The sequence below is a fragment of the Macaca mulatta genome, chromosome 1 (assembly GCF_049350105.2).
Source record: "Macaca mulatta isolate MMU2019108-1 chromosome 1, T2T-MMU8v2.0, whole genome shotgun sequence".
Taxonomy (NCBI): Eukaryota; Metazoa; Chordata; class Mammalia; order Primates; family Cercopithecidae; genus Macaca; species Macaca mulatta.
Window position 1 is genome coordinate 146,293,999 of NC_133406.1, and position 24,099 is coordinate 146,318,097.

At 44.1% G+C, this 24,099-nt stretch overlaps 1 protein-coding gene and 1 long non-coding RNA gene across 3 annotated transcripts in view; one reads left to right on the forward strand and one right to left on the reverse strand.

Moving 5' to 3' along the window:
• Positions 1–11,372, forward strand: part of ABCA4 (ATP binding cassette subfamily A member 4) — a 57,029-nt gene extending 45,657 nt beyond the window's left edge. Inside the window, exons 28-33 of one of the 2 annotated variants that reach the window (XM_015145360.3) lie at positions 2,220–2,354; positions 3,109–3,212; positions 3,286–3,378; positions 6,066–6,315; positions 8,000–8,086; positions 10,964–11,372. In XM_015145360.3, coding sequence (XP_015000846.3) covers positions 2,220–2,354; positions 3,109–3,212; positions 3,286–3,378; positions 6,066–6,315; positions 8,000–8,086; positions 10,964–10,969 — 675 coding nt within the window. In that variant the 3' untranslated portion in view covers positions 10,970–11,372. The remainder of the gene's footprint in view (positions 1–2,219; positions 2,355–3,108; positions 3,213–3,285; positions 3,379–6,065; positions 6,316–7,999; positions 8,087–10,963) is intronic. The other variant, XM_077952840.1, reaches the window with a different exon arrangement.
• LOC106999763 (uncharacterized) lies at positions 9,495–23,884 on the reverse strand. Its single transcript, XR_001446659.3, has 3 exons — positions 23,602–23,884; positions 15,824–15,962; positions 9,495–12,145 (listed from the first exon to the last, which is right to left on the reverse strand). It is a non-coding gene; the product is annotated as an uncharacterized LOC106999763 (long non-coding RNA).
• Positions 23,885–24,099: the final 215 nt, after the last annotated feature.

Here is a 24,099-nt window from a genome sequence, read left to right on the forward strand (position 1 = left end):
CCATGAGCACACTGAGTGCTCAGACTTTTGTCTTAATAACATTCCCCACTAAAAGTAAACCTGATTCCTTCAATAAATGACACATTCCAGGGCTGGAATGGCATAGGTATAAAATGAACCTGGAATATCTTATGCCAGAAAGTAAGGAAGTGCTTTAACAAAATAAATAACAGGTTGGGCATGGTAGCTCACACCTGCAATCACAGCACTTTGGGAGGCTAAGGTGGGAAGATCGCTTGAGCCCAGGAGTTCCAGATTAGCCTGTGCAATATAGGGAGACCCTGTCTCTGCAAAAAACTAACAAACAAATTAGCTGGGCCTGTTGGTGTACACCTATAGTCCCAGCTACTCAGGTGGCTGAGGTGGGAGGAATGCTTGAGTCCAGGAGGTTGAGGTTGCAGTGAGCTGTGATCAAGCTGCTGCTCTCCAGCCTGGCAAACAGAGCAAGACTCTGTCTCTTAAAAAAATAATGATAATGTAATTTTAAAGAAATAAACGTATCTCTGTACAGATTGCTTATTGGTTACAAGGGAGAAACATAGTAATTTTACAATGGAGAAATTAGATAGCACTTTAACTGGGTGATCAAAATTAACCTCTACAATGGAGAAATTAGACAGCACCTTAACTGGGTGATGAAAAATTAACTTCTACAATGGAGAAATTAGACAGCACCTTAACTGGGTGATCAAAATTAACCATAAGGGGCAGATGGACATCTCATGCCCAGAGATGTGATATCCTGTGAAGGACATAGTTTCACTTATGTAGAATCCAGATTGGAGACATGTAACCTGAATCTTATCATAAGGAAACATCTGACAAGCTCCAAAGAAGGAATATTCCTTTTCTTTAAAAATAAAAAAGGAGACTGTATTCTTCAAAAATATGAGAGTCCTAAAAGACAAGGAAAGAGCTATGGAAATATCTCTGATTGCAGGAGGCTAACTAGACACAATGACTGAATAACAGACAATAGACTACATCTTGTGCAGAAGAGAAAAAAAAATGATAGAAGGATGTTATTGGACCAACTGACAAAACTGAACTCTGAACAGTAGATTAGGTAAATGTATCATAACATTAAGTTTACTGACATTGATAATGTACTGTGGTTATGTAAAGGAAGATCCCTATTCTTAGGAAATATGCCCTGAAGTATTTAGGAATGAAGGGCTGTGATGAGTAACTTTCCCTCAAATGGGTCACAAAAGATTGTGTGTGTGTGAGAGAGAAGGGTTTATTAGTTAATAATTCTATGAACTATTTTTATTCTTACATGTTCGTGTGAGTTTGAAACTATTTCCAAATAAAAAGTTAAAAATGGAGCTTACAGTCTAGTGGGAGGGATAGACAATCTATAGATAAATAGGTAAAATATCCAGTGCATTAGAGAGTGAAAAGTCCTCAGAGAACAGTAATGCAGGGAGTGTTGGGGCAGGGTTTGCACTTTGAGGTAGGGTGGCCCCGAGAGAGCCTGCAGAGGAGAGGACCTGAGTGAGGAACTAGAGGTGAGAGAGGGAGCCACGTGCACACCTAGGGAGGAACATTCCAGGCACAGGGGACTAATACAGAAGGCAGAAGCATGGTGAGCTTGTCTCCAGTGGCTTCCCTAGATCCTTTCCTGCGCATGTGCACACACACCTGGTGTCTGTCATCGTTCCCTCGCAGTCACGATCTGCCAGTATTCTGTTTATTTTGACTGTCACCTCCCCGCAGTCTGAGGACAGCGGCAATGGCTGTGTTCACATTGTTCTCCAGTGCCTGGTTCAGTACCCGGTGTATGGTCAGTGCTCCATAGGTATGTGTCGGATGCACAAGGCTTTGGGTGTGACCCTCTTGAGGGGTGGGATCAACAGGTCTGGGACTCACCATCTTCTCAAACAGACCCTTCCTCCTCCACTCCTAGCCGTGGTCCAGGACACTGGGCGAGACCCACTGTCTTGCTGTTTGTAAGGCTGAAGGCCATTTCTCAGGGGGCTACACCCAACAGGTGCTGAGCTGACCGGGCCACCCTGGGATCCAAGACACAGAGTGAAGGAGACCCTGTCTGGTGCCTGAAGCACATGCCAGAGGACAGGAGCCAGCAGGAGCCTGTTTCAGCCTAGCTAGGGCTTTCATTCTGGAGGCATGAGATCTGGGAGCCCAAGGCTTTGAACTGGGGGAGGTTTGGGGTGTTTGCTTGTATTCTCCAAATGGCATTTCTTTCTCTTCCCTAGGTTGCAAACTGGAGTATTAAGAGCCTGGGTCTGACTGTCTACGCCGACTGCTTGGCTGGCACATACAGTGGGGGCAACAAGCGGAAACTCTCCACAGCCATCGCGCTCATTGGCTGCCCGCCCCTGGTGCTGCTGGTAACTGCGGGCTTGGGCCGCCCCAAGGGCTTAAACCAAGTGCTGCGTCTCTCGGGTTGGGGAAATAGGTTCTGGGTCGGCAGATTTAGAAACTGCAGCAATTGGGCTTTAGTCTGGACTGTTTCCTGTGTTGCTCATTTTGAGCACTTAGCCCAGTGTTTGGTTCACACAGCTCTGGAGAAAAACAAGTCATGGCACAGCCTTGACTTGGGACTGTGCACATCCTGCGTTCCCGGGATGTCTCCTGTGGGCCATGGGCTCACAGCCGGGAAGTTTAGCCGGTTCGGTGGCGTGTCGGTGTCTGGTCCCCAAACAGAGACACTGAGCTGGGTCAAAGGCTCTTGAGCCGGGCCAGGCCTGAGGCCATGCCCACGCAGTCCAAGGATCATGAGGGCACAGGGCACAGGACATAGCAGGAACCAGGAAAGTGACCTGAGTGATCTCCCTGCCTCCCAACAAATGTATTTGCAGGATTTTCTTTTTTTGAGGAGAATTCTGTCATTGCCTTAATCCACTTTAATCCCCTCGTGGGCTGAAATGGGCCCAGGGTGGACACCATGCTTCTTTATTCTTTGATCCACCTCCTGCCTTCTGTACCCTACACGAGGGTACCCCTGTCTTGCTCAAGTGAGGGGAGTGACTGTGTGCGCCGTCTGTCAGCTCATCCTCCTCAGGGGAGCCAGGCCAGGGGGAAGCAGTAATCGGAAGGGCCAGCTCCCAGCCTGTGCTCCCTAACCTTCTCTCCACCCCCCAGGACGAGCCCACCACAGGGATGGACCCCCAGGCACGCCGCATGCTGTGGAATGTCATCGTGAGCATCATCAGAGAAGGGAGGGCTGTGGTCCTCACATCCCACAGGCAAGAGATTCCCAGGGCTGGGGAAGGTGGGTGGGAGTCCTCTCCTGCTCACCTCCTCTCTCCTGCTCCACAGCATGGAAGAATGTGAGGCGCTGTGTACCCGGCTGGCCATCATGGTAAAGGGCGCCTTTCGATGTATGGGCACCATTCAGCATCTCAAGTCCAAGTAAGCAGATGGTGGGGCGTGCGCCTTGTTGCCTCTGTGGATCCAACCGGATCCTGTGTTCTCCATTGACACTTGGAAGAGTCCTGCTGCCCTGTCATCCCCTGGGGCAGAGGCAGGTGGTGGCTGGGCCTCATTCTCCAGCAGCAGATGGAGAAGTCCATTATGCTGATAAGAAACTCCTCTATATTGGCCTAATTTCCTGTGGTGAAGACTCACCCAATTCTCTGGATGGGGTGTCTGATCAGGACACATGCAGAGCCTGGCTGGGACGAGGGAGGGCTACTACCACTGCCTCAGTATTCCACCACTTATCCCAACAGATCCAGGACCTGTGGCTTATTTACTAAGAGTCCACTCCAATGTAGGAATGGTTAGGAGACCAACTGGCTTGAGGACCTGTTTTTGTTTTTGTTTTTAGAATGTTGTATGCTTTTGAGTTTGAAAAAAGACCATATGTTATACGACAAACCAACAACGCCAGTAATCTTCAGTAGGATTATCCTTACTCCGTACCCACACATTGTAAACTATTGTAGATAATTCCTTATTATTAAGAGTTTGCATGCCAAAGCTAACAGTTTAAGATTATCAGCATATTGCCATGCTCATTCACATTCTGATAAGCTTTATAACCTAGAAAAGAGCAGAGTTACAATTATTTAACAAACACTTATTAAGAGCTCAGCATATAAGTCACTAAGCTGGTTGGTGGAGGAACAGCACATAACCCACCTTATCTATGCTGAGGTGCGTAATCCCGATGCACCCACGGGAGGGTGTTGCACAGAAAATGTCATCCTTTCATATGTGTCAGAGCAGATAAATGACTGAGAGAAAGGTCTAATAGATTAGCTGCTTGTGGCAAGTGGACATTTGACCCATGATTTATTGAGCAACTACAGCTTGGACACTGCATAGATATCTATAGAAATAGCAGCATGTCAGGTCACCAGACCTGTGTCAGCAACTTCCTGTGTCCAGCTGCTGGAGAAAGGGAAGTTCTCCTATTCCTTTCCCTCTAACTCCTCAATATCTGCATGATAGAGGAGGTGAGAGAGGAGTGTTGCCTGTGTGGAGGGATGGCGAGTTTTCTGGAGCTGAAAGGTGAACAGCATCTTACTGCAGAGGAGAACAGCCCTAGACCATGGAGGGAGCTTTGGAGTCAGTTATGACTGACACAGGATACCAAGGCATAGGGTACTGACACCCGCTAGCTGTGCACACACTCTCTGGTGGACCATCCCTCATCCAAGTGAGGGTAACCAGCCATCCTGCTGAGGGAGGAAGAAAGTACCAATGGCCCGGGCCCTAGCAGCTCCATTTGCTTCGGGAAGCTTCCTCAGGGAAGTGCTGCCTTCCCGAGCCTTTGCTCCCACCTGGCCCATCAGCCCTTACCACCACTCAGTATGCACTGGTTCATGTGTCTTTATGGGCGGTCTTGGGATCCCCATACTGGGCTAAAACTACCTTTGATGGCTGGGTGCAGTGGCTCACACCTGTAATCCCATCACTTTGGGAAGCTGAGGCCAGCGGATCACTTGAGGTCAGGAGTTCGAGACCAACCTGGCCAACATGCTGAAACCCTGTCTACTAAAAAGACAAAAATTAGCTGGGCATGGTGGTGTGCACCTGTAATCCCACCTACTCGAGAAACTGAGGCACAAGAATTGCTTGAACCCAGGAGTTGGAGGTTGCAGTGAATCGAGATCACACCACTGCACTCCAGCCTGGGCGACAGGGCAAGACTCTGTCTCAAAAAATAAAATAGGCTGGGTGTGGTGGCTCATGCCTGTAATCCCAGCACTTTGGGAAGCCAAGGCAGGCGGATCACTTGAGGTTAGGAGTTTAAGACCAGCCTGGCCAACATGGTGAAACTCTGTCTCTACTAAAAATACAAAACAAACAAACAAACAAACAAAAACTGAGTGTCGTGGCGGGCGCCTGTAATCCCAGCTACTCAGGAAGCTGAGGCAGGACAATCGCTTGAACCCAGGAGGCGGAGGTTGTAGTGAGCCAAGATCACGCCACTGTACTCCAACCTGGGCAACAGTGAGACTCTGTCTCAAATAAATAAATAAATTAATTAATTAAAAAAATAAAATAAAACTACCTTTGACTTCAGCAAGTACGATTGTCCCACATTACCATGCAGACATTTGACCTCTAAAAACTGGTATCAAATGATTTCTCCAGGGACTACCATGGTTTTTCTCTCCTAGTTTTCCTATGTACCCAGGTCTATGGTATGGGCCTTTAATCTCCAGTATTTCTTTTTTTGTTGTTCTTGTTTGCGGTTTGTTTCTCGTTTTTCAGGTTTTTTTGAGACAGCGTCTCACTCTGTCACCCAGGCTGGAGTGCAGTGTCATGATTGTGGCTCACTGTAGCCTTGACCTCCTGTGCTCAGGTGATCCTCACACCTCAGCCTCCCAAGTAGCTGGGACCACAGGCATGTGCCACCACGGCCTGCTAATTTTTGTAGAGACATGGTCTTGTTGCCCAGGCTTATCTTACACTCCTGAGCTCAAGTGATCCTCCCGCCTCTACCTCCCAAATTGCTGGGATTACAGGTGTGAGCCACCAAGCCGGGCTTAATCCCCAAAATTTTTGATGAGTCTACTCCTTATTTTGGGATTACCTTAGGCCCAACCACTAACAGAGGCCTGTCCTGCACTGTGTGCATCCCCTAGATTTGGAGATGGCTATATCGTCACAATGAAGATCAAATCCCCGAAGGACGACCTGCTTCCTGACCTGAACCCTGTGGAGCAGTTCTTCCAGGGGAACTTCCCAGGCAGCGTGCAGAGGGAGAGGCACTACAACATGCTCCAGTTCCAGGTCTCCTCCTCCTCCCTGGCGAGGATCTTCCAGCTCCTCCTCTCCCACAAGGACAGCCTGCTCATCGAGGAGTACTCAGTCACACAGACCACCCTGGACCAGGCAAGTTGGCCCCGGAGTACCAAGAGCTGAGCAAAGACTGGCCCAGAACATCCAATGTGGGTTGGAATTGCCATAAGAGGGAGGCATAATATTCCCGATTTTTAACAAACTCTTGCCCTCTGTTTATTGGGGTAAAAGGTGGTATATCAGAAATTGTTTTCTAACAATATTTTTTAGTCATCAGGAAACTTCATTGATTTTTTTTTTTTTTCACATTATCCTTCCCTGTGATCCTATGGTGTGTTATTTCATTCTTGCTGGTTTGTGGTGGTGGTTTTTCTTTTAACTCAGCTTTATTGATATGTAATTAACATACGATGAAACACAGGCTCTTGGGAGGCCAAGGCAGGAGGATCACTTGAGCCCAGGAGTTTAAGACGGGCCCATGCAACAAAGTGAGACCTCGTCTCTACAAAAAAAATCAGAAAATTAGCCAGGCATGGTGTTGCATGCCTGTGGTCCCAGCTACTTGGGAGGTTGAGGCAGAAATATTGCTGGAGCCCAGGAGGTCAAGGCTGACATGAACTGTGTTCATACCACTGCACTCTAGTCTGAGTGACAGAGCAAGCCCCTGTCTCAAAAAAGCAAAACAAAACAAAAACACCAATTTTAAACGTACAGTTTAGTGAGTTTTGATAAATGTGCATTCCGTGTGTGGTTTTTTAAGACGTAATCACATTTTTTATTGCGGTAAAATATAACATAAAATTGACCATGTCAACCATGTTTAAGTGCACAGTGCAGTGGTATTAAGTACATTTACATTGTTGTGCAACCATTACCACCATCCCTGATAGAACTCTTTCATCTTGCTTCAGTGAAAATCTGTGCCCGTTAAACACTAACTCGCCACTTCCTGCCCCCCTCGCCCTTGGCAACTACTGTGCTACTTTCTGTCTCTAAGGCTCTGACTACTATAGATACCTCATATAAGTGGAATCATACAGTATTTGTCCTTCTGTGTCTGGCTTATTATGTGAGGACTTAGCATAATATCCTCAAGGTTCATCCGTGTTATATCATATGCCAGAATTTCCTTCCTTTTCCAGGCTGAATAATATTCCTTTGTATGTATATGTGCTACATTTTGTTCATCCATCTGTTCATTCATTGATGGACATTTGGGTTGTTTCTGGGTTTTGTGTTTTTATATATGTTTGTTTTAAAATAAACATCTTTAAAGAAAGTTAAGTAAAGCAAGGAAAATGGAAACAGGGAAGTCTCCATTTAACCCCTGAGGAGCTGGCTCACCCACACCTTCTCATCAGCATTAAGCAGGGGAAGGCACGAGCAGGAGTCTGGGCCACATGCACACTCAACGAGGAGCCAAACAGGGATCAATGACTTTTTTTTTTTTTTCTTTTTTTAGTTAGAGGATTAGGATGCTGCTAGCTGAGAATCTGCCTTGCCTTGATTACCCCAATGTCTGGTGCCCAAGTCCCTTGAGTCCTCCAGCAGGAACTCCTGTGGCATCACTCGGGAGTCTAGTCTAAGAAGATAGCTCTGACCAGGGCACTGGTGGCCAGGCTTCCGTGGGTGGGCCAGCCTCCCCCGGGAAGGACACAAGCCATACCAGCTGGGCTGTATGTGAACTGTGGAAAATAGAGAGCAAACTGGGTAGATGGGTGTAGGGTGCTGTTTTCCTGGAAATATCTACCTAATCTTGCTCTTCTCTTACCTCCAGGTATTTGTAAATTTTGCTAAACAGCAGAATGAAATTCATGACCTCCCTTTGCACCCTCGAGCTGCTGGAGCCAGCCGACAAGCCCAGGTACCCCTGCTGCTTACGCAGTCCACAGCTTGAGGCAGCTCCTCGGCTCAGAGCCCAGCTGGTTCATTGGGCTTGAGTTGCTTCAAGGCCTCAGATATGCCTCCTACAGAGAGTCCCACCCATACCATGGTCCCTACCAAGTCCACACCACATCCTCATCACATCCTTCCTAAGTCCCTGCCACTGTCCCCCTGTTCTGTGCTGAAGAACTTTTCATTCAGTAGCTGTAGGGGTTCTTGTTGTAATCAGGAAACCATTTGGATAGTATGGGAGAGCATTTTTGAAAAGAACTTTCCCATGTTTTTGCTTACAGCAGAAAAGCTTGGATTTGGGGAATAAGGAGCAGAGAAGGTAATAGAGAATATTAGAATGTTTTGGCTGCTTAACATCTATGTCTGGACATGTGTTTGAGTTTCAAAGGAAGAGGCTTAATTGGCATATCATTTCAGTGGCAGACACATTTGGTTAGATCAAGGAATAGCACCTGTTGTAGGAAAGAGCCTCTTAGCTCTTTACAAAAAATCAAGAAGATGGAGAAAGAAGCAATAAGAGGTATGTCTCCTGGCTTGTGACAACTCTTGGAATAGGTGCTTGCAGGTTCCTGCCCTGACACAGTGCCCATGTAAAGAGCACACCACCAAAGAAGGAGAGAGCTAGAGTAAGTACTAGAGGAGGTACCAGCATCCCAATGCCTTGGCTTAAGCCTGGGACTCTAGAGGGATGAATTAGCCACTCTCTTCTGACTTACCTGGAGAGTAAATCAAATCAAATCAATAAGCAAGGATATGCAAAAGCCTTATTTCCCCATAAAGTTTTTATTCTGCCCAGTTTCTTGATTGCAAGAAAAACCAAATACAGCTAATTATTGAAACACTGCTGTCCAAAGCAGTGCTTGTGATGAATTTTTTCGCTTCCTCTTGACCAGCAGAGACCTAATGGCTACTTGGCAAAATTGACTTTGTCTTCCCACCCTTTACCCTCCAGAGGGCCCAGAAATGCCTAAGTAAAGGCTCCTTTAGATAGGGAAAGGTTGCTTTTACTGAGATCTTCCAGCCACTGATTCCCATTTATAGATCTGGTGATTGATGTTGACATCAGTTGAAAATTATTTTTGAAAACCACTTGCAGTCATGAATCCTTTTTATAACTCTATAACTCAGAATATAAAATTGGGTAGCAAAATTGTTTCCCAGAATTACCCAGTGGTCTCCCCACCCCTTCCTGCATGTTCCCTCTTAAAGGACTAATCCCACATCACCTCTGGGCCAGGCAGAACATCAGGGGTGCTAATGTTCTATGATCTACAACAGTTAATTCCAAACTTTTACCCCTTATTGGGTGAGATCATTTTTCTATTGTGTTTTTTACATTTTTGTTCACAAAGATTAGAAAACCTGCAACACACTTATTGGCATATTTTTATGATAATTTTCATCCAAAACCTAATTCTGACTTTACAACATACTATCTTTACAAAGGTTTGCGAAAATTCTTTCATATAGCATTGTATATGTCTGTCATGAAATAAATAGTAATTATATTATTGTTTACATTATACCACCTCAAAATAATTTCCTTTAAAGTACCCTTCAAACAAGAAAAAGGTAATTTCTCTCAAGAAGTTCTAGAGAGAATTTACTACTTGCTCCTAAGCAAATGCGAGAACTTCAGGAAGTTAATCCGGCTGTTGGCTTGACAACTCCAAATTGTGAGCCAGGACCACACGGATATTTATCTAGAAATCAGCATGTTAGATTATCAAGAACATTTTTACTCTACAAAGGACTCCGTCTTGGAAAACATGTTTTGGGATAAGGTCTTACGCAATCTTACACTCTGTTGTTAAAACTGGTGAGGGTCAAGGTTTTAATAAATTAAATAGGTGACAGATGATCAGACAACTTAGAAACATCCTAAATAGGTTAAATTGTGTGACCATCGCATGTGCATTCCCAAATTAGGAACAACTCAGATCAATTTCTAATCCTTATTGTTACACTGTTCCAGTTCCCCCATATAATTTGTATCTTTCTATTAGTTTCAGAAGTTTCTGAAGTACCCTCAGCCTTGATGGGGATCCTCGCACCACCTCAAATCCTGTTCTCAGCCCTAAGTACTGTATTAGTCATCCTCTTAAGGGGATAGGTGATTTTAAATCAGATAACGGGATAAACCACATTTCATCTAGACTGATCAGGCCTTTGTCCAATCCCCTCCTCACCCACACTACCCCAACCCCACAGCAGGCATTGGTTCAGGAATTCAACCCACACTTTGTAGCTGGAGACAGTGTGTCTCCAGTTAAAAAGGTCACCTTGGTGTCCACTTCTCAAGGAACATGGACACTTTTGTTAATCAAAGCGCAAGCTTTGATCTGGAGCCTAATATCCTGCCTTCCAGCTCTCATCTCTCCCCTCCCCCAGTCACATTTTCCTGCTTCCCAGAGCCACCCCTACAGGAAGTGGTCAAGGGAATTCTGTACCTCAGGGCTGACCTAAATCAGGATTTCTTGGCTTTTAAGATAATGGTAACTTTCTTAAGCTAAAAAAAGCCCCCAAAGACCCCATAAGAGCCCTTGGAAACAGCACCATGGATGTAGCTTCCCTCCAGGATGTAAGCATGTATGCACACATCTCATATGTGTGAGTCTTTGTAATAAATGCCTGGATCTTAGAACCAGGGTGACCTGATTCATAGATTTCATAGAGAAAGAGAGAAAGATGGCCCATAACCCAGGTGATCTGACGGAATCACAGTGCCCTCAGCTGAGTGCCCTTCAGAGACTGATTGACAACTGTTTAGCTTTTGAAATCTAAAAGTAGTCACACCATCTCAGAAAACCAAGATGACGCGAGTCCATGTGATCTCATTCCACAGGACTGATCTTTCACACTGCTCGTTCCTGCAGCCAGAGAGGAACTCTGGGCAGCTGGAGGTGCAGGAGCCTGTGCCCATATGGTCATCCAAATGGACTGGCCAGCATAAATGACCCCACTGCAGCAGAAAACAAACACACGAGGAGCGTGCAGCGAATTCAGAAAGAGGCTCTTTCAGAAGGAAACTGAAACTGACTTGCTCACCCGGAACACTTGATGGTGAAACCAAACAAATACAAAATCCTTCTTCTCCAGACCACAGAGTTAGAAACCCCGGGCCATCCCACTAGCAGCTTTGGCCTCCATATTGCTCTCATTTCAAGCGGATCTGCTTTTCTCTGTGTTTGTCTGTGTGTCTGCATGTGTGTGATTTTCATGGAAAAATAAAATGCAAATGCACTCATCACAAATTGTCCTAATCCACAGTCTCCCTGGTGTGCACCACCTAGTATAGTTTTAGACATTTTTTAGGTGGGTGCATAGCTCTTTGTCAGTCCCATGCACTTCTGTGAGTGTTATTGCCTCAGGACTGCTCATTCTGGCAAGATTCTGCAACACTAGGTTGGAAGTGAATGGACTAGTCTTAATGTTCCATGTCAAGTCTTTGTAGAGTTTGAAGAAAACACCCAACTAGTAATGCCTATAAACATTATCCATTGTCAGCTGAGTATTACCGACTTTAAGTTTCATGCCTGTTTGCCCAACTTATTTGAGTGTTTACCTCACAGATGTAATTAGGACAGGAGACAAAGAGGCATGGACAGGCGAGAGTTGATCCTTGGTTGGACCTGAGATCCGACAGGACTTTGTAACCATTTGAAGCGTTCAGGACCTCATTCACGTGCTGCTGTGCCATTTCCGCAATGCTACCATGTGCATCTTCTGCAGTGGTGTTAGAAGGGAATGAAGGCCGGGCGTGGTGGCTCACACCTGTAATCCCGGCACACAGGGAGGCTGAGGCGGGCAGATCACGAGGTCAGAAGATCGAGACCATCCTGACTAACACAGTGAGACCCCTTGTCTCTAAAAATACAAAAATTAGCCGAGCGTGGTGGCACATGCCTGTAGTCCCAGCTACTCAGGAGGCTGAGGCAGGAGAATCGCTTGAACCAGGAGGCGGAGGTTGCAGTGAGCCGAGATCGCGCCACTGCACTCTAGCTTGGGTGACAGAGCCAGACTCCTTCTGGAAAAAAACAAAAGAAAGGAATGAGGATGGACATCTAGTTCACATAAATGCTCACCAAGATTCAGAAAATAATTATTTTTAACCAAACGTTTCCAAAGACTTGTGGATGAGGAGAACAAGTGGGTTTCCTTGCCAGGGCAGTCTCCCTCCATGACCTAGAGATGGGCTTCTTCGTAAATATGCTTTCATTATACTGAGGATAGACTCCAGAGTCGGGGTGAAGGAAGAGGGAAAGGGGAGAGATGCTGAGGCCCAGGAACTGTGGCTGAGAAGAGGATGAGGAAGAAAGTGAGCACAAGGTGCTAAAATTTTTATTTCAGCAAGAAGGGTCCTGTGCTCGTTTAGAGGCAGACAGAGAGCAAGGGCTACACAACTTTAAGTCCTGCACACCTCCTGACTTGCCACTTTGCACCTACTAGATGCTAGGCAAATAACTGCCCATAGAGACTATACAACTAATTTGGTAGCCCCACAGCTTCATCTGGTTTTGACTTTTTCTTTTAACTTACCAATGACCAAAACTGTAAGACCATTTTAGCTAGGGCTAAGATAGAGGTTGGGAAAGCCCAGCACACTGCTTGCGTCACACTGCTTGCATCACACTGCTGCACCCTGGCTGGTCTCAGAATTTAAATTAGCAACTACAATATCACAGGAAAGAAGACTACACTCTTTGGGGCTGCTTAGGAAAAGAAAAGAAAAAAAAAAGACTACGTAGGGTAGGGGAGGTGGTTTAGCAGCCATTCTGTTTGGCTGTGAGAGTTTCGGAAAGGCATCATGAAGTGGATATAGTTGGATGCAGGTAAAATCTGCACATCCCCTTAAGGAAAAATCTCAGTGTACCGTTTATCTCCACTACACCTGAGGTCTGTGTCTTTTCATCCTGCTTTTTCCAGCTCCTGGCACACAGAATATGTTCAACTAATACCCACCAAACTGAAAACCTAGCAAACTATGAAAACCCAGCAAGAAAAATAGACAGAAAATAAGTGGGTCCAAGAAAATGATGCCTCCAAAAAGCAGCAAAGGGCAAGTGGAGCAGGAGGATGCCGTGCTTTAAAAATACCCACAGGCTGGACACAGTGGCTCACGTCTAATCCTAGCACTTTGGGAGGCTGAGGTAGGTGAATTGCCTGAGCTCAGGAGTTTGAGACCAGCTGGTCAACATGGTGAAACCCTGTCTCTACTAAAATACAAAAAAAAAAAAAAATTAACCAGGTGTGGTGGTGGGTGCCTATAATCTCAGCTACTCAGGAGGCTGAAGCAGGAAAATTGCTTGAACCCAGGAGGCAGAGGTTGTAATGAGCTGAGATCATGCCACTGCACTCCAGCCTGGCAACAGAGTGAGACTCCATTCAGAAACAAAAACAAAAACAAAAACAACAACGATAACAACAAAAAGCCACAAAGCAAGGAGGAGGCAGCAAAGCCACAGCTTGCTTAGGTTTGAAAAGGGTTAAAGCTGGAAGCTAGGCCCAGATCTCCTGAGAATGTGTGACTCTACTGAAAGATGCCCCAGTCTGTTAATAAGGGAAATTTATGAGGAAAAGGAGGAGGAAATGGAAGAGTCAGTTCAGAAAACATGGCCAGTCAAGAGATGCTCCAGGCGTATGATGTGCTGCCAGAATTTCTAAGTTTCTTTGGGAAGCTCAAGATTTTGGAATAGCTGGGATAAAAAGAGAAATCTCTTTCAACCTGAGTGAAAAGCCCACTCTAGCTCTCCTGAAGAGATGGCAAGAGAAAAATGGGGCAGAGAACCCATCAGCAAAGCTCTGGGCTTGGAGCACAGGGTCTCTGTGGCAGCCTGGGCACCTTCACTGTGGCCAGTGAGGAGGAAGTTCTGCACCAGCAGGCCTGCGGGGATTATGGGGCAAGGGAGGAGCTTTTCCTCTAGAAATAAAGCAGCCTCACCCTTGTGGGGTAGCTGTTTCAGGCACCAGAAGGACTCAGCCCGTGGGCCCCAGCGACCTGGGGCTTGGTTTCCTCAATGCAGCATTTCAATGCCTGAGCAGGTGCCCTGAGCTTAACAGTTCATGACTCCTGATGATAACAGGGGAGGATTGCTCCACATTTTGTCCAAGGTGATTGTCAAGTTGGGGAAAGCATAAGTACTGGAATTTTCAGATTCATAAAGCCATAGGCTTGTAGAGTTGGAAAATACCTCAATATTCACAAATTAAGCCTTTGTGGGATTGTTTTGTTTCCACTGTTTTAATAGAAAAGGAAAAGCACATTCCAGAAAAATTCAATGGCTTGGTAGGCCATCCAGCCTTCCCTGCAGCCCCACTCCACTGCCGTCCTCCTTAAGTGGCTTCATTCTCCCAGGGCTAAGCATCCACAGGTCCCAGGGGACATGCCCACTGGACCCAGAACTCTGCAATTCCCTGTCCAAATGAGCTAAAGCCCACTTCTAGGGCCTGTGTGAGCTGAGTCAAGGCTGGTCCCGGATTGTGCTGGCTAGTGTCCACCCATGGCACACGAGGCCACTTGGGAAAACAGGGGAAGGAAGAAAAGGGGAATGAGCCATGGGAGAGTGGGCTGTGCACCACCACAGGCCAGTGTGGAACTCCAAGGAGGCCAAGAAGATGACATTTGAACCCAGGGCATTATGAAGGTGGTTATTTAGCAGTTTGTTAGCTTCATTTGTAACTTTAAGCATGAGACACAAATGGCATGAGGACCCCCAAGGCACTCTACTCAGGGCCCTTCCTGCAGCTTACCATGACACACACTCAGCTTCCTGAGCAGCTGCCTGATGTCCAGGCTCAGATGTGCACATCTCATGAGACATGCTTTGCCCAGACCCAAGCCTTCTTCTTGGTTTTATACTTTAGTACATTTCATAAGAGACCACAGATTATTGTAGCCAGATCCCACAGTTTTGAGTCATGGTGAGTTTCAGGGGGCACATTTCATTCATAAGACACTGCATAGCACCTGGTCAGACAGCATTCCAGGCACACAGCCTAGCCCTGGTGCAATTCTTGTTTTCCACCAGAGCTAGGCAGCCTCTTTAGTCTTGAACAATACTGATTGCCATGTTCATCCTCTTACAGCTGCCAAAGAAGCAAAGGAGTAAGGGGGAAAGGAGGGGAGAGAGGAAACAGTGCAGAAGAAGGTGAAAAAGCATCCACTACTCCATATTCTGGGGACAAAGCAGAGAACAAGACCCAGGCTCTGCTTTCACGGTGTTAACATTCTAATGCAGCAGTCAGCACATTTTTTTTTTCTGTAAAGGGCTGGATGGTGACTATTTCAGACTTTGCAAGTCATACAGCCTCTGGTTGCAACTACTCAGCTTGGCTGTGGTTCACGGAAGCAGCTACAGACAACATGTAAGGAATGGGCAAGGCTGGGTTTGGCTCATAAGCCATACTGTGCCCACCCCTGTTCTAGGAAGTAAACAGATTAATGTAAAGGGACATCAGAGACAGCTTCAGGTGCCTTTTAGGGAGCCCCCCCCCCCAATTACCACTTGTTACATTTTCTGTTTTATAGTAGGAACTGCAAGTAACTCTAGTTTAGCTGGGACAGCAGATGTTGAAAGATAAGTTGAAGGTCAGAGAATGGGGACAATTTTAAGCTCAGAAATTATAATTTTAGATCTTCATTGAACTAAATCAACAGCTGACAGCAGCCAGCCTGCAGGAAGGTGTAACGAGCCTGGATTTTTACCTGCTTCTCCCATCAGCCGCACTTCATGTAACAAGATGTCTTATAGGTACAGCATCAAGTCCCACCTAACCCAACAGGAGCCTGAGGGCTCAGCTCCAAACATTCATGGTCGTTCCCTCAGCTAAATGTCTACGGAGCTCTATAGAAACAAAACAGCAAGGTCAGTAGGTTGATCACTTTTAAAATGAGGGCTCTTGGGCAAAAATGTCAGGGAAGAGCCAGGAAGTCCCAATTTATTTGTAGTCCCCGCTTTGGAGAGGATTCCCTATTTTGGAGTGTTCAATGGTATTTATCGCTATAAAGGTGTAGATGATGAACTTTGAAAACTACAGGATGGTAAGCAATTATAAGGTAATGTTATACTTTTTGTTATTTTAAGTGTCCTCACTTTCTGAGATCCTGAACTGATTAATTTTCCTGTTTCAGTTGTAGGCATGACTCGTCTCCTGTCCTGAGAGGCTTAAAAAAACCTCAGACTCCTTCTCTACCACATTCTTCACCCCCTGTATTCTACCACTTGCCAAAATACAGCTTCCAACACCACAAGGTCATTCCCAAATACCCCTTTTGCCTTACTTTTACCACTGTCCTTTCTCTGATAGAGGCCTTTATTACTACTTCCTGTCTGGGTGATGTTCCAGCTCCAAGCCTGGCCTGGCCTCTCCCACATCCACTGATACCAGTCTGCTTCTTAAAATTCATCTCCTGAGGTCTGTTTGGTAACCACGATTGAATACTTACTATTAGCCAGGCACTGTGCTAACTGCCACATACAATAAGAGTCCCTAACACCACTCTGGTTGGGAAGCTGTCTCAGAAATAGATGAGGTCAATGCAGTAGGGAAAGGGAGGGAGAGGGGATGGGAGAAGGAGAAGGAAAGAGGAGGAGACAGAGATTGAGAAAATACAAAAGAATGCATTATAGGAGCCCAAAAGAAGCACACTCAACTAGCAGGAAGTGGGAGGGAGTAGGGAAGACCTCCCAAAAGGATCGTTCACTGAAGTTCTCAATGGTTCCCATAAACTGCAGAGTTAAGTGCAAAATCCTCACTTTGACATTAAAGGCCTTTTATGATTTGGCCCCAACTTACCCTTCCAATTTGACCCCTTACCAGTCCACATATGAGTTATAGTCTAGCCAAACAAAACCCCTAAATTCAACCCTCATTTTCCTGTCCCTGTCTTTAACTATTCTCTCTCCTCTCTCTAGAATATCACTTTTCAAATTTGTATTCAGTGTTAACAACTAGTTATTTACATGAAAGTATTTAAAAAATTAAGTTAGTTCTATCTCACAACATACACAAAGATAAGCTCCAAGTGGATTAAAGTATTCTTTTTAAAAAATAAGAAGTCATTTTATGTAATAATTTTTAAATTGTGGAACAATCACAAATTTACAAGAAAGTTGCAAGTATAATATAATTTTTCAATCGTTTGACAAAAAACTGCCAACCTGAAGCCTCATAGTTTGTATAGTTTGTATATTTCCTACAAACAAGTACATTCTCCTACATGATCACAATACAGCCACCAACAGCAGTAAATTAACATCCCTACCATCTAATCCTCAGACCCCATTCAAGTCTCAACAATCATCCCAATAATGTCCTCCTTTATAGCAAAAGGATCCAGTTCAGAATCACACATTGCATTGAGTTGGCATGTCTTTTTGATCTCCTTTAGTTTGGAACAGCTTCTCAGTCTTTTAACGATGACAGGTCAGTTATTTTGTAGTGTTCCTCAATGTGGGCCTGTCTGATGTTTCCTCATAATGAGATTTATGTTGTGTATCTTTGGCAGGAATATCTCAGAAGCAATACTGTGTTCTTTCCATTGCATCCTATTAGATGGTGTGCAATTTCAACTTGACCCATTACTAATGATGTTCACTTTAATCACTTGATTATGGAGGTGTCTGCAGGCTTCTCGTCCACAAGATGATTCTCTTTCCCTTTGTAATTTACAAGTATTTTATTTACATGTATCTATTTATGAATTCATGGCTTCCTATTATATTCAGTGGGTTTAATTCTTTACTATTTAGCTTAATGTCCAATTTGTCCCTTATTTAGCTAGTAGAAATCCATCAGATGGCTCTTGTGTCCTTTTGATGTGTTTCACATCATTCTTTGAGCACTTACCTGCTTTCTGGCACAACAAGATATTCCAGGTTTATCTCACCCATTTCCCCAAGGGCCCTGGTTCTTTTTAGGGAACATACTATTCAGAAACCAACATCTAGGCTCTCTTAGAGGACAATTAGAGAATATGTATGTATGTATGTACATATGCATAGATATAGATATACATGCAGTCATATCTATATTTATTTCTCTATATATTAATGTATACATCAACAATCATGAGGTTATGATGATACCTCCGATTCCAATACAACATCACAGCATTTACTTTCATTTTTTCCTTCCACATTTGCAGCTCCCTTCCCTGAAAAATTGGGTCCCAATATCTTTAATATATTTATACACACATTACTTATATGATCGATCCCTCTGGATATAACACATCTCCCATCTCCACCACTGTGATCCTGCCTACCTTCCCCAACAAGAATCTCACCTGACACTACCAGGGTTCTGACACCCACACTTTCCTCCCCCTGCTCAGGCTCTGACTCCCCACCCTGGGCCACTCCAGCACACAGATACCCTCCTCACCCTGCCTGGGGTCTGGTTTCCACCTTCCTACATGGATGCCCTCCTTGCCTCGCCTGGGCTCTTACACCTGCTCATAGCCCCTGAGGCTCCCCTGAGCCCTACCTGGGTACCTACCCAGCTCCCTAACACCTAAAAGCCTTAAGAATGATTTACTCAGAAAGAAAGGAAACAGAAGAGGGAAAGGAAGAGTACCCAAGACCACTTTTGAAAACCAAAGTGGAAAATCATTAGAAGAAAATATAAGATACTGTTTTCATCATGTTGAGATAAGAAAAGTTTTCTTAATAATGTTGGTTGCTAACACCTAATGAGTGCCAGGGACTCATGGCACTCGTGAGTCAACTATGTGCCAGGGACTGTTTTAAGCACTTTATATATTTAATTACATAATCCTTATAGCTACCTAATAGGCAGGAACTATGATTATCTCCATTTAACAGATGAATGAATGGAAACCCAAAGAGGTAAACTTGACCGAAACTGCACAGTAAGCCATGGGGCTGGGATTTAAACCCACATGGTCTGGCTCCAGAGCTTATATTCTTACTCACTACTCCATACAGCCTCTCCAAAGACACATAATAAAACATGCGCGTGTGCGCACACACATACACACACACACACACCCTGTAGGGGAAAAGATTCATTAATTTGAGTACATTAAAATGAAAAACCTCCACAGAACAAACCACACTCTAAAAAATAAAGACAGACTGCAGACAGGAAGAAATTATTTTCAGTGTACATAATGAACAAATAATTAGTATTCTGATAGATGTAAAAAAGACAAATAACCCAAAAGACAAATTAGCAAAGAATACAAATAGACACTTCACAGAAGGGGAAACTCAAATAGTCACTAAGCATGTGAAAAGATGCACAGCCTCACTAGTAATCAAGGAAATAAAAATCCAAATAACAATGGGATACTATTTCACACCTATTAGGTTGGCAAAAATCAGAAAGATGAATGCTACCAAATCTGTCATCATCATGGAGAATTGGGAACTCTCACTACTAGTGGGCATGTGTGAAGAGGGTCCCCATGACCACCCTTATGTTCAGAGATGCATATAGTAGAGGGACTCACAAGACATGTTCAGAGATATGCTAGAGGGACTTAGAAGATTCAGCATATAAGTGTACTCATGGCTAAGATGTATTACAGCAATGGAGTAAGAATACACAGCCAGATCATAAGGGAAGAAAACATGGAAAAGATCTGGTGGGATCCATGCACAGGCTCCTGTATGCTTTCCCCTCCCATGAGGGATCACATAGAGTACATTCATTTCCCAGTGGTGAAAATGCGGCAACGGGTGTGTGATGCTTCTGCCCAGGGAAGTCCATTAGAGACTTGGCACCCAAGGTTTTTATTGTGTCACATAAGCACACTTTAACTAGCATGTTTCAAAATTCCAGACTCCCAGAAGGAAAGGAAGGGCTCAGCATGAACCACATTGTTTCCACAGTCTAGGCACAGTAAGCCATGCTTATCCATTAAAGAACAATAAGAACACTCCAGAAACCCAAGTTCCCAGATGCCAGCTAAGGGTTAGCCTTGCAAGCAGGCCCTTCTGAAAACAGCAGCTTTGGGTCTGCTATGACAACTATTTACTGCAGAGTGTCCATGGATAGGACCAGTTTGGACAGGATTTGACAACATCTAGTAAAGTTAAAGATGTACATGTCCACCAACCTAAACCTTTCTCCTAGGTCTACTCTGTCTTAGAGAAACTGGACATGTGCACAGGAGGATATGCTCAGGTGTGTTTCTTGCAGCCTTGTTTATAAAAGCAAAATATTAAAAACAATCTGAATGCTAATCAAGAGAAAATGAGTAAATAAAGTATGACCTGTTCATGCAATGGATGCTATGTAGTAACGAAAATGAACTACAGATGGGTAAGTCTCAAAACATAATGTTACTAAAAATATATAATGGCAGCAAGATCTTCCATGGTCACTCTGAGGAAAATTTTGATTTCCTCTACTGCCATCCTCATGTTACATTCCCTTCTCTGCTTTTTCTTACATTGTTAGTAGTTGTCATTTTGTCACATACCACATGTTTTTACTTATTTATCTTGCTTATTGTCTCTCTGCCCCTCTGGAATACAGAGGAGAAATTTTCATTTATTTTTTTATGGCTGTATCTCCAATGTCTAAAACAGTATTTGGCCATAGCAATTACTCAATAAAGTACTTCCTACCTGGGAAACACCATTCTGGACTTTGGCCTTGGGAAATAACTTATAACTAAGTCCTCAAAAGCAATTGCAACAAAAACAAAAATTGGCAAGTGAGGTCTAATTAAATTAAAGAACATCTATACAGCAAAAGAAACTGTCAACAGAGTAAACAGACAACCTACAGAATGGGAGAAAAAATTCACAAACTATGCATCTGACAAAAGTCTAATACACAGAACTTATAAGGAACTTAATTCAGCAAGCAAAAAACAATTCCATTAAAAAGTGAGCAAAAGACATGAACAGATTTCTCAAGACATACAAGCAGCCAACAAACACGTGAAGAATGTTCAATATCCCTAATCATCAGAGAAATGCAAATCAAAATCACAAGTAGATGCCATCTTGCACCAGTCAGAAAGGCTATCATTACAAAGTCAAAAAACAATAAATGCTGTCGAGACAGGAAAAAAGGGAATGCTTGTACACCATTGGTGGGAGTGTAAGTTAGTTCAGCAACTGTGGATTTCTCAAAGAACTTGGAACTACCATTTGACCCAGCAATCCCAATAAATCATCCAGAATGATTTATTTCTCAAAAGAAAATGAGTCATTGTACCAAAAAGACACATGCACACATATGTTCACTGCAGCACTATTTATAATAGCAAAGACATGGAATCAACCTAGATGCCCATCAACAGTAGACTGGATAAAGAAAATGTGAGATATATATATATACACACACACACACACACACACACACACATACACCATGGAATACTATGAAGCCGTAAAAAAGAACAAAATCATGTCCTCTGCAGCAACATGAATGCAGCTGAAGGCCAATATCCTAAGAAAATTAAAAAGGAACAGAAAACCAAATACCACATGTTCTCACTTATAAGTGGGAGCTAAACATTGGGTACTCACGGACATAAAGATGACAATAATAATAATAGACACTGAGGACTACTACAGGGGGCAGGGAGGGAAGGGAGAAAGGGTTGAAAAACTAACTATTGGATACTATGCTCACCACGTGGGTGATGTGATCAATCATACCCTAAGCCTCAGCATCACACAATACACCCATGTAATAAACCTGCATATAAACTTTTTAAATGTAAAATAGAGGTTGAAATTATTTTAAAAATAAGCTATTTTCTGAATTAGTAAGTGAAGTATGGTGCAATTTTTATAAAATTTAAAACATGTAAAATACTAAATATTATAGATACATGTGTATATAGTAAACAAAAAAATATTGTGACATGCATGAGGATTATAAACACCAAATTCAGGAAGTGATGGTCTATTCCTAGGTGGGGAAAGAAGGGGATGAGATCAGAGAGAGTTACAAAGGAGGCTCAACTGTATCTGTAATATTTAAATTTCTTAAAAATACATGACACAAACATAGCAATACCTTAAGAATTGACAAAAAAAGTAGTGGGCACACAGGTATTTTTAAGATTGTTCTCTATATTTTTATATGCCTGAAATGGTTCCTTTAAAAATATTATATCCCTGCTGGGCATTGTGGCTCATGCCTGTAATCCCAGCACTTTGAGAGAATCACCTGAGCCCAGAAGTTTGAGACCAGCCTGGGCAACATGGCAAGATACCATCTCTACAAATATTTTACAATATATTAAATAAATATAAATAAAAATTAAAATATTCTACCCAGAGCAAATATCTTACACCACCAGCCACCACCCCTGCCAACATCACCATCAAGCAGAAGCTGCCTTCGTTTCCATGAATATTCACAACCATATGTGCACAACTCTTCTAAATGACAACTTACTTCACTTCTCCCATCTCCCTAATGCACTGCAAAATCTCTGATACTGAATTTTACTCATCTTTGCATCCCTCACATGATCTTTCATGGTATCTTGCTACAAAATGTATTTTCATTAAATGCTGAATTGGGTAGAATAAAAATGTTAATTTGGGAAAAAGCAGACAGAACAGGCTACATAATTCGTGGGGCCCAGTGCAAAATGAAAATGTGGTCACCTTGTTAAAAAAATTAGACTTTCAAGAAGGCAGTAACAGAGCATTAAATCAAATGCAGAGCCCTATGAGTGTAGAATCCTGTGCAACTAAACAGGCCACACACCCACGAAGCTGGCTGACAACAGGCTTTGAATTCACAATTCACAGAGTATCTGAATGATTTAAAAGGATGGAATGTAGGGAGGCTGCTAGCTATGCATCCAAATTCATTATTTTCTTCTTCCACAGTAACAGAGTAATAACTCTGTGGGTGGTGTCGCCCAGGTAAGAGCTACATTTCTCAAGCTCATAGTAAGGTGTGGCCTTGTCACTAAGTTTTCTCCGGCAGAACAAAGTAGAAAGGATGTGTGCAAAGTCCAAGAAGGAGTGCCCCTCCACGCTCTCTTCCCCAACTCTGCCATCTGAAATGTGGATTTATGGTAACCCAGTTTCAACCACGAAAACAGCCTCAAGGACTCAGGATGGCAGAGCCACAAGATGGAAGGACTCTGGGTCCCTGAGCGTTTGTGTGGAGCAGGACTGCAGCACACTCCCCTCAGACCACTAGGTGGCCCAAGTTAGTGAGGGTCTCTGGCTACAGCAGCTGAGCTTGGGTAACTTAAGCGATAGGATGAAAATATTATTTTTTATTCATCCAACAGCCAGATATATGACCTTCCAGACTAAGTCAATGCTGTAACAGGCCTGCAGGCCCCTGTCGCTGGTGGCAGCAATGGGCCCTGGGCCAGCTCTGAGGAAGGAGCTTAGCTTAGATAGGGAAGTGAACTCAGCTCAGGTGGGACACACAGCTCTCTCCAGAGAAACTCAAGCAGCTGCAGAGGATGTTAAATTTCCTTGACAGAGCAAGCTTGGAAGTCCCACACGGAAAATATCTTACGGTACAGGACATGAAAGATGTCCCCAGAGTGCCCAGAATCCTTCCTGCCAGCCTGGGACGGGCTCCTCACCGACCATTCAGATCTCTGTCTCTGGGAGACTCAGTAAGCAGGATCACTGGAGCCGAAAAGCAGCTGGGCTGTGGCAGATGAATCAGGAGAAGAGACTATTTACACAGCAGGATTGAGACAACACAGAGTCATCTAGTTCCCACCAAGGCTCCAAACAGCTCCCAAGCCATGTTAAGCCCCAAATCCAACCAGCTACTCACTGGATAACATCCAGGGATCAAGGATCAGAAGTTATATAACAAGCACATATCCCACAATGCACGCACGCGCACACGTGCACACACACACACGCACACATACACACACATACATCTTTGGCAACAGGCCTTGGCTTTCATAACCACATTCTACTTGGATTTGCTTGGGAATTTTAACAGCTACAGTTAATGAATGTCTATGCCTCATATTCCTATTTCCATGAAAACTGA